At 38.7% G+C, this 15,478-nt stretch overlaps 1 protein-coding gene across 5 annotated transcripts in view; it reads right to left on the minus strand.

The window, feature by feature from the left end:
- Positions 1-15,478, minus strand: part of fam184aa (family with sequence similarity 184 member Aa) — an 85,024-nt gene that overhangs the window by 55,518 nt on the left and 14,028 nt on the right. For all 5 annotated transcript variants that reach the window (XM_049464009.1, XM_049464008.1, XM_022673299.2 and 2 more), the window contains exons 6-10: positions 13,709-13,894; positions 12,613-12,735; positions 11,408-11,569; positions 4,506-4,627; positions 3,031-3,181 (exon numbers count right to left, since the gene is read on the minus strand). In XM_049464009.1, coding sequence (XP_049319966.1) covers positions 3,031-3,181; positions 4,506-4,627; positions 11,408-11,569; positions 12,613-12,735; positions 13,709-13,894 — 744 coding nt within the window. The remainder of the gene's footprint in view (positions 1-3,030; positions 3,182-4,505; positions 4,628-11,407; positions 11,570-12,612; positions 12,736-13,708; positions 13,895-15,478) is intronic.

The raw sequence follows: 15,478 nt of genomic DNA on the forward strand, positions 1-15,478 counted from the left end.
ATTTTAAAAGCTACTTTAAAAATTACAAATTACTCATAAAATCTACTCAATTACAATAATGTGAGTAAATGTAATTAGTTACTTTCCACCTCTGTTTTTTATACATCTTTTTGTACACGTTCACGTCTTGAAAAGCACATACAGCCGTGAGTTCTAGCTTGAGTTTACCCACGAACTCCGTGAAGAGCTTTTTAAGAGATTTTAGCTGATAGACAAACACAAAGTATTGCATAAGTGTGAAGTGGAACAAAAATAATAATAATTTTCACATTTTTTATCTAATAAAAATCAGAACATTGTGAAAAAATTGTGAAAATTGTTACTCTAAAACCCTTAAATAAGAAACACTGCAATCAATTGCCTTTAGAAATCACTTAATTAGTTAATAGAGTTAATCCAGCTGTGTGTAATTCAGTAATTTAGACCCCTTTTGATGAAGGTGAAGGCCTCAGTGGTTTGTTAAAGAACACTAGTGAACAAACAGCATCATAAAGACCACGAAGGAACTCACCAGACAGGTCAGAGATAAAGTTGTGGAGAAGAATCAGGGTTTAAAGCAGGGTTAGGTTATAAAAACACATCCCAAGCTTTAAGCATCACAAGGAGAACTGTTCCACAATCAATCATCTGAAAATGAACGAAAAAGTATTCTACACCTGTTTCTACAAACCTACCAAGATATGGCTGAAAAACTGACAGATCAAGCAAGGACTCCGAGCACTGATCAGAGAAGCAGCCAAGAGGCCCATGGTCACTCTGGAGGAGCTTCAGAGATCCACAACTCAGGTGAACCAGAAGAATCTGTATACAGGACTATCTATCATAAGTGGTGCGCTCCACAAATACAGTATGGCCTTTATGGAAGAGTGTCGAGAAGAAATCCACTGTTAAAAGAAAGAAGGTGCTGTGTTGAACTTTCTGGGCCTGAACACTTTTGCACGTCACACTTTTTAAAAGATTTTTATTTTATTTTATTTCTTTTAAACCATGTATTATTTTCATCCCACTTCACACTTATGCAATACTTTGTGTTTGGTGTTTGTCTATCATTTTAAATCTCAGTAAAATACATTTAGTACATTTAGGCTTGTGGTTGTAAGGTGACAAAAGGTGGAAAAGTTTAAGGGGTATGAATACTTTTGCAAGCCACTGTAGGTTTGGATTTTTTTTCTCCCTTAATAATAAAAAAACTTTCATTTAAAAAGTCTCTATTTTGTCTTTGACTACTATTTAAATTTATTTGATGATCTGAAACATATAAAAGAAAGAAATACTCAGGGGTGCAGACACTTTTAACACCACTGTAGGCTGATGTGAAGCAGACAGTATTGTGAAAAGGTGTTACACAACTGTTATGTGTAACTATAAGAAACATTTCACTTATATAATCTTTTTTTTCCCCACACAGATTCAGCGAATCCTAGCATTAAACAAACAAATAATAAATAAATAAATAAATTAACACATAATCCCCAACAACATCAGAGCCCTAAATAGAACTCATTTAGGATTAGTGAGTAAGTGAAAGCTGAATTACGGCGCGTTGGCTGGCAGCAGGACGCTAACGCAGAGCCCTCTGTTCGGATGCGGCGGTGAGAACGAGACTCCTCAACCACTGAGAAAGATCTTCAGAAACCAATTAGCTCTAATACTGATTAATGACGTTATTAATAATGCCCATCATCTCACGTCTGTGTGATTTGTCTCGGTGTCGTCTGCCCGTCTGTGAAGGCCACCGGTAAAGCGGTGCTGATGGGCCGCTGTTAGCTGTAAATAATTGATGTTTATAGTCTGAGGTTGAAGCTGTTTTCTGTAAAACACCTCTAATCACTGGAGCCGAGGCCTGTTTATCTGTTTATCTGCAAGCTGCTCAGTCATTACTCAAAGCAATAGAAATACAATTTTACATCACAGTTCTGGTGGAAACAGGAGAGTTGAGGTGAACATTGAATTCTGCGTGATTTGATCAGCCGTGGTTTTATGTTTTTTGGATACAATCCGGGTTAGCACCCGAACATCCCTTTCAGACAGCTTCCTCTTACAGCGTCCACAGTTAATCCTGTTGGATGTGGTTGGTCCTTCTTGGTTGTTGTGCTGACATTACCCTGGATACCGTGGCTCTTGATGCATCACAAAGACTTGCTGTCTTGGTCACAGATGCTCCAGCAAGACGTGCACCAACAATTTGTCCTCTTTTGAACTCTGGTATGTCACACATAATGTTGTGTGCATTGCAATATTTAGAGCAGAACTGTGCTCTTACCCTGATAATTGAACCTTCACACTCTGCTCTTACTGGTGCAATAATGTGCAATTAATGAAGATTGAACACCAGGCTGCTCCAATTTAGCCATGAAACCTTAAATCCCACACTAAAATGATGACAAGTGTTTCAGTTTCATTGTCCAACCCCTGTACATTGCAAATTCTTTATCTGTCTTTTTACTTTCTATTTATTGTTTTTAGTGTCAGTTTTTTCTAACTCTGCTGATAACATGATGCTACGGCTGTTCACACTCTCCCAGCTTCTGATTGCTCACACCTGGTCCATTTAGTATTTACAGCTAATTCATAACCCTCTGTATTCTTAGCTCCTCGCCGAGTTTTGAATCTAGTTTTCTAGTTCTTCTAATTGTTAATTGTTTTTCATTTGATACAGACCTGTTTTTTGTTTTTTTTTGACTACTCTCTTGCCGTACCCTCTGTATCGTTTACTGTAGCCGACCTGTTCTTGTATTTTGACTACTCTTTCTGCCTTGCCCTTTTACCTGCTGTGCTTACTTTCCAGCTCCGCCCCAGACAGTACTGACCAATTAGAGGAGACAGCATGATCATGTAGTTTGTTGCTACACATTTTGTTCCACTTCTGATTTTCCTTGTGTGAAATCAACCAAACCGAGGTAGAAATGCTCCAAGGAAACAAACTCATCACACTGATCTGGACCCAGGAAACCAATAACAGGTTTGAAAACAGTCTAAGAGGTAAAAATCACATTGCATTAGAAGTAAAGGTGGTGTGTAAACTCCTACCTGTTCCAGCAGGTCCTCCACCTTCCTCTGCCAGCTCTCTCTGGCCGCCATCAGCTCCAGATCCCTCTGCTGGGAGAGCTGAGTGAGAACCGCCTGTTTATCTGCCTCGTGCTCATCCGTCAGCTCCTCTTTCAGAGACTTCAGCTCAGCTCTGGAGACACACACACACACACACACTATAAATAAAAACACACACCACAATATACTGTCAATATACAGTATATTATGATATAAGGAGAGCTAGAGAGGTCACTATCAATTATCAATCCTAGTACGTTTCTCTACATACTGTATTTTTCGCACTATAAGGTGAACTTAAAATCCTATAATTTTACCCAAAAATCATCATGTGCATCTTATAATCTGGTGCGTCTTATGTATGAATGTTACCAGTCAGTTATTAGGGAGCAGAGTTATACAAGAGTTTCAGTTTAGTTCTTCAGCACAGCATTAATGCATTAGCATTACCTGCTAACCGGTATTTCCCCATTCAGAGGTGAGTATTATCGGCCTGTAGCATTAGCATTAGCTACTAAACATTTTAGGTCTTTCATAGGATTGTAATATTTACAGTCATGTGCACGCCATAAGAAAATATTTTATTTTGAATTTGGTATCAATATTCAGAAATGAGTCTGGGCCCTTGTGGGATAAAAACAGTATATACAGCTCTGCAAAATATGAGCCACTTCAGTTTCTGAATCTGTTTTTCTGATTTTGCTATTATAGGTTTATGTTTGAGTAAAATTTGAGTAAAACATTGTGGTTTTATTCTCTCAAATTTCTTCCAAATAAAAATATTGTCATTTAGAACATTTTTTAAAGAAAATTAGCTTTCAGACCTCAAATAATGCAAAGAAAACAAGTTCATATTCATAAAGTTTTAAGAGTTCAGAAATAATCAATATTTGGTGGAATAAACCTGTTTTTTAATCAGATTTCTTTTCATGCATCTTGGCATCATGTTCTCCTCCACCAGTCTTACACGCTGCTTTTGGATAACTTTATGCTGCTTTACTCCTGGTGCAAAAATTCAAGCAGTTCAGTTTGGTGGTTTGATGGCTTGTGATCATCCATCTTCCTCTTCATTACAAACACACCCACAAATTAATATTTTTTTTACAGGGCATTGTAGTATGTATGTTACTTTTATTCTAATAATCCAATATCAGGAAAATAAGCAAGTACTCCAGATAAGTAGCTTTTTAATGCAGGTATTACCAGGCAGGAAAAAAACAGGCAGAAACTAAAAAACTAAGCTCAAAACACTGATACTTCACACCCCCCTCCACCATCCCGCCCACAGCTCAGCCACACAAAGCCGTGAGGCACTGTGCAAATTAGACGCTAACCTCGTACACCTGTAATTAGCATATTTAAATCCAGCAGCGAGCTTCTGTTAGGCGTTTAGTCACGGCGGTTTACAGCGGAGGATCTGCTGCTATTTCGGGTGCCGGGAACAACCTGCGCCGTACCTCAGAGCGTCCGTCCATTTGTTATCCAGCTCCTCTGTGATTTTATCCATTTTCTGCTTCTCCTCGGCTTTAACGGCGATGATCCGAGCCTCGTGCTGCTGCTTCTGGCTCTCTATCTCCTCCTGCGGACGAAGGGTCAGGAACAGAGCGCTCAGACCGGGTATACAGGGTTCACACACCTTTTACAACGTAAAATTCAAGCACTTTTCAAGCAGTGGTAAATTAATGATAACAGTGAAATCTCAAAACTGCCATTCAGCCATAATCAATTTACACTGAAAACAAAATTATGCATAAATTTTCCTGTAAAAAAAAAGTTTCCCAACGTTCTGCATTTGCTTTTTTAAGCAAATTTAATTTCATATAAATTTAAGTAACTTCAACTCGGTTTCTAGACTTAAATGTTACACATAATTAATAAATGAACTGAACTTCAGTAAATCCTTTATTTTAGTAAACTTTACTTAATTTCTGCATACAATATTACCTAGTTACAATTACTTCATTCATACAATATTATTATATATAATTTTAGTTAAAACACACATTTAAATACTTACATAAACTCATGAATGAGTGTAAGAAATGTAAAATGCAATTACTGTATATTAGTGGTGTCAGTTAAAATAATAGTATATACTTGTATGTTGGAGGGGAGATAAAAACAGCGTAGGGTGCTGAAATAAAGCATGCATGATAAATTGGATTGAAAAAATGTCTCAGCTTGGCTGAGACAGCACAGGTGTGTGTATGCCTGCGTGTGAGAGAGAAATAGAGAGAAAAATAGAAATAGAAAAAAATATATATATATATATACAAAGAGAGAAATATATATAGAGAGAAATAGAGGGAGACAGAGAGAGAAATATAGAGAGAAATATATATATATACTTAGAAAGAAATATATAGAGAGAGAAATAGAGAGAGAGAGAAAGATAGAGAGATAAATATATTTATATAGAGAGAACTACATAGAGAAAGAAATAGAAAGGAAGATAAATATTAAGAGAGGAATATATATAGAGAGAGAAATAGAGAGGGAGAGAAATATAGAAAAATAAATATATATAGAGAGAACTATAGAGAGAGAGAGAAATAGAAAGGAAGATAAATATATAGAGAGAAATATAGAGAGAGAAATAGAGAAATATAGAGAGAAATATATATATATATAGAGAGAAAAATATAGAGTGAGAAATATAGAGAGAGAAATATATCTAGAGAGAGAGAGAAATATAGAGAGAGAGAGATAGCGAGAGAAATATATCTAGAGAGAGAGAGAGAAATATAGAGAGAGATAGAGAGAGAAATAGAGAGAGAGAAATATAGAGAGAGATAGAGAGAGAAATATATCTAGAGAGAGAGAGAAATATAGAGAGAAATAGAGAGAGAAATAGAGAGAGAGAAATATAGAGAGATAGAGAGAGAAATATATCTAGAGAGAGAGAGAAATATAGAGAGAGAGAGATAGCGAGAGAAATATATCTAGAGAGAGAGAGAGAAATATAGAGAGAGATAGAGAGAGAAATAGAGAGAGAGAAATATAGAGAGAGATAGAGAGAGAAATATATCTAGAGAGAGAGAGAAATATAGAGAGAAATAGGGAGAGAGAAATAGAAAGGGAGATAAATATAGAGAGAGAAATATAGAGAGAGAAATAGAGAAATATAGAGAGAAATATATATCTAGAGAGAGAGAGAAATATATAGAGAGATAGCGAGTGAAATATATCTAGAGAGAGAGAGAAATATAGAGAGAGATAGAGAGAAAGAAATGGAGAGAAATATAGAGAGAGAAATATACATATAGAGAGAGAAAGGTATAGAGAGAGAGAGAAATAGAGAGAAATGTATATAGATAAATAGAGAGAAATATATATAGAGAAATAAAGCTCTCTTTATTTTTTAATGCTAATTTGTGTAAAAAAAAAATAGCAATGCGTTACTGATTCCAAATTAACATTTAACGCTGACAGCCCTAATATTTACTCACTAAATATCAGTACTCTACACATTTAAACAACATCTAGAAAATTAAGTGCCTTTTAAATATCTCATGTTCAGGTGTTTCTATTGTTTGTAGTGATATAGTACACCGCAGAAATAATCGTTGACTAATCAACTAATCACCAAAATAATCATCAGATTAGTCGACTACCAAAATAATCATTAGTTGCAGCCCTAAAAAAAACACAACCAGAATTGTGTTTGGTAAGGAGAAGCAGAAAGAGAAGAAATTAAAGCCTTTTCTGCAATTTTTTCTTTAAGCAAATTTATTTAGTGAGATAGTTATTTATTGTAAAGTAAATGTAGTAAGAATTTTAGGCCTTTTTTTAAAGCACTTTCTCCAAATTCAAGCATTTTCCAGGATTTCGAGCTCCCGTACGAACCCTGAGGTATAAAACACAATTAGCGCTGAAGGCAGGGCGACTGCAGGGCGACTGCAGTTTACTGTAGAGCTGATTACATAAAGCTACGCCTGCTCTCCCGTCCGTACCCAACAGAAGTGGCCTTTTAGGAAGCCTTATAGGAAGCTGAATGAGGCCTAATTTTTCTTTTATCACCCCTGCTTTCCTGCATTATCCATCGCTCTGTTGTGTGAAGGGCCAGATGAATAGCGGCGCCGCTCTCGCCGTGAGTGATGTGACATCTCAGCAGTTACGATCGCCCTGTTCTGAACTGTGGGAAAGTGCTGCCGATGTTTATGGGCGATTTTAGACATAATAATTCACATTCACAACACAACAGACAGTAGCAACAGTACCAGCTTTACATAACAGCTGCTTCTAGGCATACAATCTAAAAAAGCACACAGAAAAAAATAACAATGTGTAAATTTACAGTTGTGGTCAAAAGTTTACATACACTTGTAAAAAAACATAATGTTATGGCTGTCTTGAGTTTTCAATAAGTTCTACAACTCTTATTTTTCTGTGATAGAGTGATCGGAACACATACATGTTTGTCACAAAAAACAGTCATAAAATTTGGTTCTTTCATAAATTTATTATGGGTCTGCTGAAAATGTCACCAAATCTGCTGGGTCAAAAATATACATACAGCAACATTAGTATTTGGTTACATGTCCCTTGGCCATTTTCACGGCAACTAGGCGCTTTTGGTAGCCATCCACAAGCTCCTGGCAAGCTTCAGGTCGAATGTTTGACCACTCTTCTTGACAGAATTGGTGCAGTTCAGCTAAATGTGATGGTTTTCTTGCATGAACCCGTTTCTTTAGCACTGTCCACATGTTCTCAATGGGGTTTAAGTCAGGACTTTGGGAAGGCCATTCTAAAACCTTAATTCTAGCCTGGTTTAGCCATTCCTTTACCACTTTTGATGTGTGTTTTGGGTCATTGTCTTGTTGGAACACCCAACTGCGCCCAAGACCCAACCTTCGGGCTGATGGTTTTAAGTTTTCCTGCAGAATTTGGAGGTAATCCTCCTTCTTCATTATCCCATTTACTTTCTGCAAAGAACCAGTTCCACTGGCAGCAAAACATCCCCAGAGCATAATACTACCACCACCATGCTTGACAGTAGGCATGGTGTTCCTGGGATTAAAGGCCTCACCTTTTCTCCTCCAAACATATTGCTGGGTGTTGTGGCCAAACAGCTCAATTTTTGTTTCGTCTGACCAGAGAACTTTCCTCCAGAAGTTTTTATCTTTGTTCATGTGATCAGCAGCAAACTTCAGCCGAGTCTTAAGGTGCCTTTTCTGGAGCAAGGGCTTCTTTCTTGCACGGCAGCCTCTCAGTCCATGGCGATGTAAAACACGCTTGACTGTGGAGACTGACACCTGTGTTCCATCAGCTTCCAAATCCTTGCAGACCTGCTTCTTGGTGATTCTTGGTTGACTCTTGACCATCCTGACCAATCTCCTCTCGGCAGCATGTGATAGCTTGCGTTTTCTTCCTGATCGTGGCAGTGACACAACTGTTCCATGCACTTTATACTTGCGTATAATTGTCTGCACAGTTGCTCTTGGGACCTGTAGCTGCTTTGAAATGGCTCCAAGTGACTTCCCTGACTTGTTCAAGTCAATAATTCGCTTTTTCAGATCCACACTGAGTTCCTTTGACTTTCCCATTGTAGCTTTTGTAGCTGAGTCTAATCACTGGGTCAAATGAGCCCTATTTAAATGGGCTCATGAGAAGTCAACAGCTGTAGTCAATCAGAATCACTTACAAGAAGTGAAGAGGCCATGACATGAAGCTAATTTGATTGACACAACTCGCTACATCACCAAAATTGACAAATTTTGTTGCTGTATGTATATTTTTGACCCAGCAGATTTGGTGACATTTTCAGCAGACCCATAATAAATTTATGAAAGAACCAAATTTTATGACTGTTTTTTGTGACAAACATGTATGTGTTCCGATCACTCTATCACAGAAAAATAAGAGTTGTAGAACTTATTGAAAACTCAAGACAGCCATAACATTATGTTTTTTTACAAGTGTATGTAAACTTTTGACCACAACTGTAAGTTAAAATTTTTTGCAACTTTCTGCTAAATCTGGCCGACTTCTCAGTCACACCTGGTTCAGCAGCTAAAAACCTTGGAGTTATTATAGATTCAGATCTAGCATTCGATAAACACATATCTAATGTTACTAGAACAGCTTTTCTACACCTCCGTAACATCGCCAAGCTAAGAAATGCCCTATCACTGCATGACGCAGAAAAATTAGTCCATGCCTTCATTACCTCAAGGCTAGATTATTGTAATGCGCTACTGTCTGGATGTTCCGGCAGTAACTTAAATAAACTTCAGCTAGTTCAAAATGCTGAAGCCAGGGTCCTTGCTAAAATGAGAAAATTTGACCATATTAGTGCAGTACTATCAGCACTGCACTGGCTGCCAGTCAAATTCCGCATAGACTATAAAATTCTCCTGTTAACGTATAAAGCCCTACACGGGCTCGCTCCTGAGTATTTGCGAGACCTCATCTCCTGTTATGAACCACCGCGATTACTTAGATCTCAGGGTGCTGGTTTCTTAGTAGTTCCTAAAATTCAGAGGAGCTCTGCAGGAGGAAGAGCTTTCTCTTATAAAGCGCCTCAACTCTGGAATAATCTCCCCGAATATGTTCGGGACTCAGACACAGTCTCAATCTTTAAGTCTAGACTGAAAACGTACTTGTTTAGTTTAGCTTTTGGTAATTAATGTTTTTTTCCTTTAGATAAGGCTGCAGATTCAGGGGTTCATGGAAAGAGGGAATTGTGGTAAACTGAGATGCTGGTGCTGTTGTTCTCCCATTGCACACGGTCACTCAGGTTTGTGGACGGTGGAGTGGGTGGATGCCAGTGTTTCAGGGAGCCTCCATGTCTATGTTACCTTCTGGCTCTCTGCCTTTAGTTAGGCTGTTTTATTCAGTTCTGCCGGAGTCATTTGCCACGCTCTGATAATGTTTTAATATTCTCAGTTTTGCATAAATCCAGTCAAAACTAATTCCATCTCTCTGCTTTCCTCCGAGTTACTGACTGCCCACCTGTCTGACCCGATACCGATGTTGGACCCTCAGGCTCTCGCGTCTCCTGTCTGGCCAGACTGATGGAAGTTTCTGAAGTCAGCTCTTCTCCACCACCACCACAGATCAGCTGCTCATCATCCATCTTATTCTCCACTACTGATTACATCCAAGCCATTAGTGGCGCTATTACACTCCTGAGTACATAAAACCTATATGGATGTATAAAAGACTTTTTAAAATTAATTTAAAAGCCGTTTGACCAGTGGTAGGATGGTCCCCCCTCAAATGTGAGTCTTGGTCCTCCCAAGGTTTCTTCCTCCTCCTGCAGCTCTGAGGGAGTTTTTCCTTGCCTCCGCGCTCACTGGGGGTTCTGTATTCTGTATTTTCTATGTGTAATGTTTTGCCTGATTCTTTGTCCTGTAATCATGTTTCTGTAAAGCTGCTTTGTGCCAACACCTGTTGTAAAAAGCGCTATACAAATAAATTTGATTTGATTTGATTTGATTTTTTTAAGTAAATTTAATTTCAGATAAATTTAAGTAACTTCAACTCGGTTTCAATACTTAAATGTTACATAGAGTAAATAAGTGAACTGAACTTCAGTCAATCCTTTCTTTTAGTAAACTTTACTTCATTTCTGCATACACTTGGTCTACCTGTTCATCATCTGTTACTTAGTACACCAGTGACGACTTTCTTCTTCAGCACACTCCATACAGTTGTCCTGGCTATGAACAATATTTAAGCATCTTCTCTGAGCTTCACAATTGCTTGTTTTTTCACGCTGGTTACTCCTCTAACTATAATAAACAGATAAAACCCAAATCTGAAACTGAGCATTCAGACATTCAGCTTTGTTTATTGTTTAAACAATTAATGTATCAGCAAAACACACCTGGGCAACAAAACACACCTGACAGTCACGTGGATTCAGACAGAAGGTGCTGAATCTTCTGAACTGTGTATCAGATCCAAATGTAACTACCTGCTGGAAATTAAAGCTGAAATATTGATCTTTTGACTCTTGATTAATATTTTAATATCAAACCCAAATATTTTTAGTCTACAGTATAAATAATTGGATTAACCTTACTGTTCCAATACAGACCTATGGACGTTTAGATGGATGTTATAAATTTAGCTCCTTTAACTACTTCTTTTAAATGTGGTAGGTATACATTTTATATATATGGAGTAATCTGATTAAAAACTCATGAGTAGTTTATAGTATTTGGCTAAATAATGCATAAAAAATGTGATCCCCTTCTGCTTGTTCTGCGCAGATCTCCACATGCACATATCATATTCTACTGTACATTTATCAATATATTAGCAAGGCATTGAAAAAGCATCTAGCTATTTACTGTATTTTAATGATATCAGAATACAGGCAGTTTTTGTTGGTGTAGAATAGAGACAGTACCTGCAGGTCAGTGAGGACGTTGCTGGTCTCCCTCACTCTGGCTCTGGTGGCGTCCAGCTCTATCAGCAGCTTGTCCTGGTTGTCCTTCAGGCGAGAGATGTGGGTCTCAGCAGAGTCCAAACTGTCCTCTCCTTCCTTCACCAGCTCCTTCAGATGAGACACCTGATAAAGAAACATATACATCGTCATTAAGAGAGCACTTCAGTTTCTGAATCAGTTTCTCTGATTTTGCTATTTATAGGTTTATGTTTGAGTAAAATGAACACTGTTGTTTTATTCTATAAACTACAGACAACATTTCTCCCAAATTCCAAACAAAAATATTCTCATTTAGAGCATTTATTTACAGAAAATAAGAAATGGCTGAAATAACAAAAAAGATGCAGAGCTCTCAGACCTCAAATAACGTAAAGAAAACAAGTTCATATTCATAAAGTTCTAAGAGTTCAGAAATCAATATTTGGTGGAATAACCCTGCTTTTAATCACATTTTTTTATGCATTTTGGCATTATGTTCTCCTCCACCAGTCTTACACACTGCTTTTGGATCATTTTATGCTGCTTTACTCCTGGTGCAAAAATTCAAGCAGTTCAGTTTGGTGGTTTGATGGCTTGTGATCATCCATCTTCCTCTTGATTATATTCCAGAGGTTTTCAATTTGGTAAAATCAAAGAAACTCATCATGGAATATAATCAAGAGGAAGATTGATGATCACAAGCCATCAAACCACCAAACTGAACTACTTGAATTTTTGCACCAGGAGTAAAGCAGCATAAAGCTATCCAAAAGCAGTGTGTAAGACTGGTGGAGGAGAACATGATGCCAAGATGCATGAAAACTGTAATTAAAAACCAGGGTTATTCCACCAAATATTGACTTGAGAACTCTTAAAACTTTAATTTATGAATATTGACTTTGTTTTGTTTGCATTATTTGAGGTCTAAAAGCTCTGCATCTTTTTTTTGTTATTTCAGCCATTTCTCATTTTCTGCAATTAAATGCTCTAAATGACAATATTTTTTAATTTTGCTCAAACACATACCTATATAAAATGTATATAAATTGACAAATCTCTACAGTCACTTGTTTCTTGGACTATAAAAGGCACAATGCTGCAGTAGCAGTTCTGCACAGTTCTATTCTAAGCTTTTGGAGATCTGTACAGTCAGAGTGTTATATAATAACTGTGGAGCGCCTCAGTACCTCCTGGTTGGTGATATTGAGTTTGGCAGTGAGCTCCTCTCTGAGGGTGTCCAGTTGCTGCTGCAGGTGGTTCCTCTGCTCCTCCAGCGAGAGGCGGCGAATCTCGTACTGCTGCCTCATCTCCTGCACACATACGGGAACCACAGCGCAGCGTCAGAACTTAATTATACCCAGCATGCAACAGCATAGAGATCCTGACTGAGCGATCTTCTCTAACACAGAATCATGAACGTTACTCTGAGCTGAGTTATTCACAGCTATTCCGCATAAAAATACAATCTATACTATCATATTTACTTTTTATACCATTTTCTCCCCGATTTACTCAGCTAATTACCCAACCTACTCATTAGGACTCCCCCTATCACTAGTGATGCCCCAACACAACAGGAGGATGAAGACTAGCACACGCCTCCTCCGATACATGTGAAGTCAGACTCCGCCTCTTTTTGAACTGCTGCTGATGCAGCATTGCCAAGTAGCATCACAGCGCATTCGGAGGAAAGCGCAGCGGGATTCAAACTGGCAATCCTCGGATCATAGTGAAAACAAAATAAAAAAATTTATTAATCCAGAAATAAACATTTTTCTCCATCAAAGTATTAAAAAATGTAATTAAAAAACAATTTTACATGAACGGGTGAAACAGTTTCAAAATTGTATTTGAATATCTTATTACGGTCTTTTACACTAAATACAAATCCCAAATAAACCACACCCCACCATGGGAGCACTCACTTTTTACCACTAATTTACATTGACATTTTTCCTAATTTCTCTTAAAATTGACAGCCTAAAGCTGTTAAAAAACAGATAATACGTGTGTTCTACTTGGTAATGTTGAAATCCAATTACACCTTTCACTATACAGGGTATTTTGACATTTGACATTTTAATGTGATTTTACAATATGTACAATACTGTACACATTTCTAAGGAAATGCTTTTACAAGCTTCTCAAATGTCATAAATAGATGTAAGGGGGGTAAAATATAAAAATAATACATGAAAATGCAGAATAAGGGCCCTTTGAGCACCGACTCCCCCTTACTCTCACTGTGTGATGTGCTGTTTGAGTGTGAATAAGAGCTCTTACGTTCAGGAGCTGGTTCTTCTCTCGCTCCGAGGCGGTCCGGGCGCTCTCCAGCTGTGCCCTGTGCTTCTCCTTCATCTCCTCCAGAGCCTGAGCCTGGCCTTCCTCCAGATGAGCCGCCTCCTCCTCGTACTTGGCCCGGGCCTTGTCCAGCTCCATCTCATAGTTCTGCGTCTCCTCGCGCAGCGACTGTCAACACAGCACAGCTGGGTTTATTCCCCCGGCCAGACCTTCACTCGCTAACCTTACAAACTGAGCTTAATCACAGCAACCAGGAAAACTGAGCTTAATCACAGCAACCAGGAAAACTGAGCTTAATCACAGCACCCAGGAAAACTGTGATAATCACAGCACCCAGGAAAACTGAGCTTAATCACAGCACCCAGGAAAACTGTGATAATCACAGCACCCAGGAAAACTGAGCTTAATCACAGCACCCAGGAAAACTGTGATAATCACAGCACCCAGGAAAACTGAGCTTAATCACAGCTCCCAGGAAAACTGAGCTTAAATCACAGCTCCCAGGAAAACTGTGATAATCACAGCACCCAGGAAAACTGAGCTTAATCACAGCTCCCAGGAAAACTGTGATAATCACAGCACCCAGGAAAACTGAGCTTAATCACAGCACCCAGGAAACCTGAGCTTAATCACAGCTCCCAGGAAAACTGTGATAATCACAGCACCCAGGAAAACTGAGCTTAATCACAGCACCCAGGAAAACTGAGCTTAATCACAGCACCCAGGAAAACTGTGATAATCACAGCACCCAGGAAAACTGAGCTTAATCACAGCACCCAGGAAACCTGAGCTTAATCACAGCACCCAGGAAAACTGTGATAATCACAGCACCCAGGAAAACTGAGCTTAATCACAGCTCCCAGGAAAACTGTGATAATCACAGCACCCAGGAAAACTGAGCTTAATCACAGCCCCCAGGAAAACTGTGATAATCACAGCACCCAGGAAACCTGAGCTTAATCACAGCACCCAGGAAACCTGAGCTTAATCACAGCTCCCAGGAAAACTGTGATAATCACAGCACCCAGGAAAACTGAGCTTAATCACAGCACCCAGGAAAACTGTGATAATCACAGCACCCAGGAAACCTGAGCTTAATCACAGCTCCCAGGAAAACTGTGATAATCACAGCACCCAGGAAAACTGAGCTTAATCACAGCACCCAGGAAAACTGAGCTTAAATCACAGCACCCAGGAAAACTGTGATTATCACAGCACCCAGGAAAACTGAGCTTAATCACAGCACCCAGGAAAACTGAGCTTAAATCACAGCCCCCAGGAAAACTGTGATAATCACAGCACCCAGGAAAACTGTGATAATCACAGCACCCAGGGAAACTGAGCTTAATCACAGCACCCAGGAAACCTGAGCTTAATCACAGCTCCCAGGAAAACTGTGATAATCACAGCACCCAGGAAAACTGTGATTATCACAGCACCCAGGAAAACTGAGCTTAATCACAGCACCCAGGAAAACTGAGCTTAATCACAGCACCCAGGGAAACTGAGCTTAATCACAGCACCCAGGAAACCTGAGCTTAATCACAGCTCCCAGGAAAACTGTGATAATCACAGCACCCAGGAAAACTGTGATAATCACAGCACCCAGGAAAACTGTGATTATCACAGCACCCAGGAAAACTGAGCTTAATCACAGCACCCAGGAAAACTGAGCTTAATGAACACACTATATTATCTGATCTCACTGATATGTCACTAAGGACAATGTTTTCAACAATTGTCAAAATAAGT

The sequence above is a fragment of the Astyanax mexicanus genome, chromosome 14 (assembly GCF_023375975.1).
Source record: "Astyanax mexicanus isolate ESR-SI-001 chromosome 14, AstMex3_surface, whole genome shotgun sequence".
Classification (NCBI taxonomy): Eukaryota; Metazoa; Chordata; class Actinopteri; order Characiformes; family Acestrorhamphidae; genus Astyanax; species Astyanax mexicanus.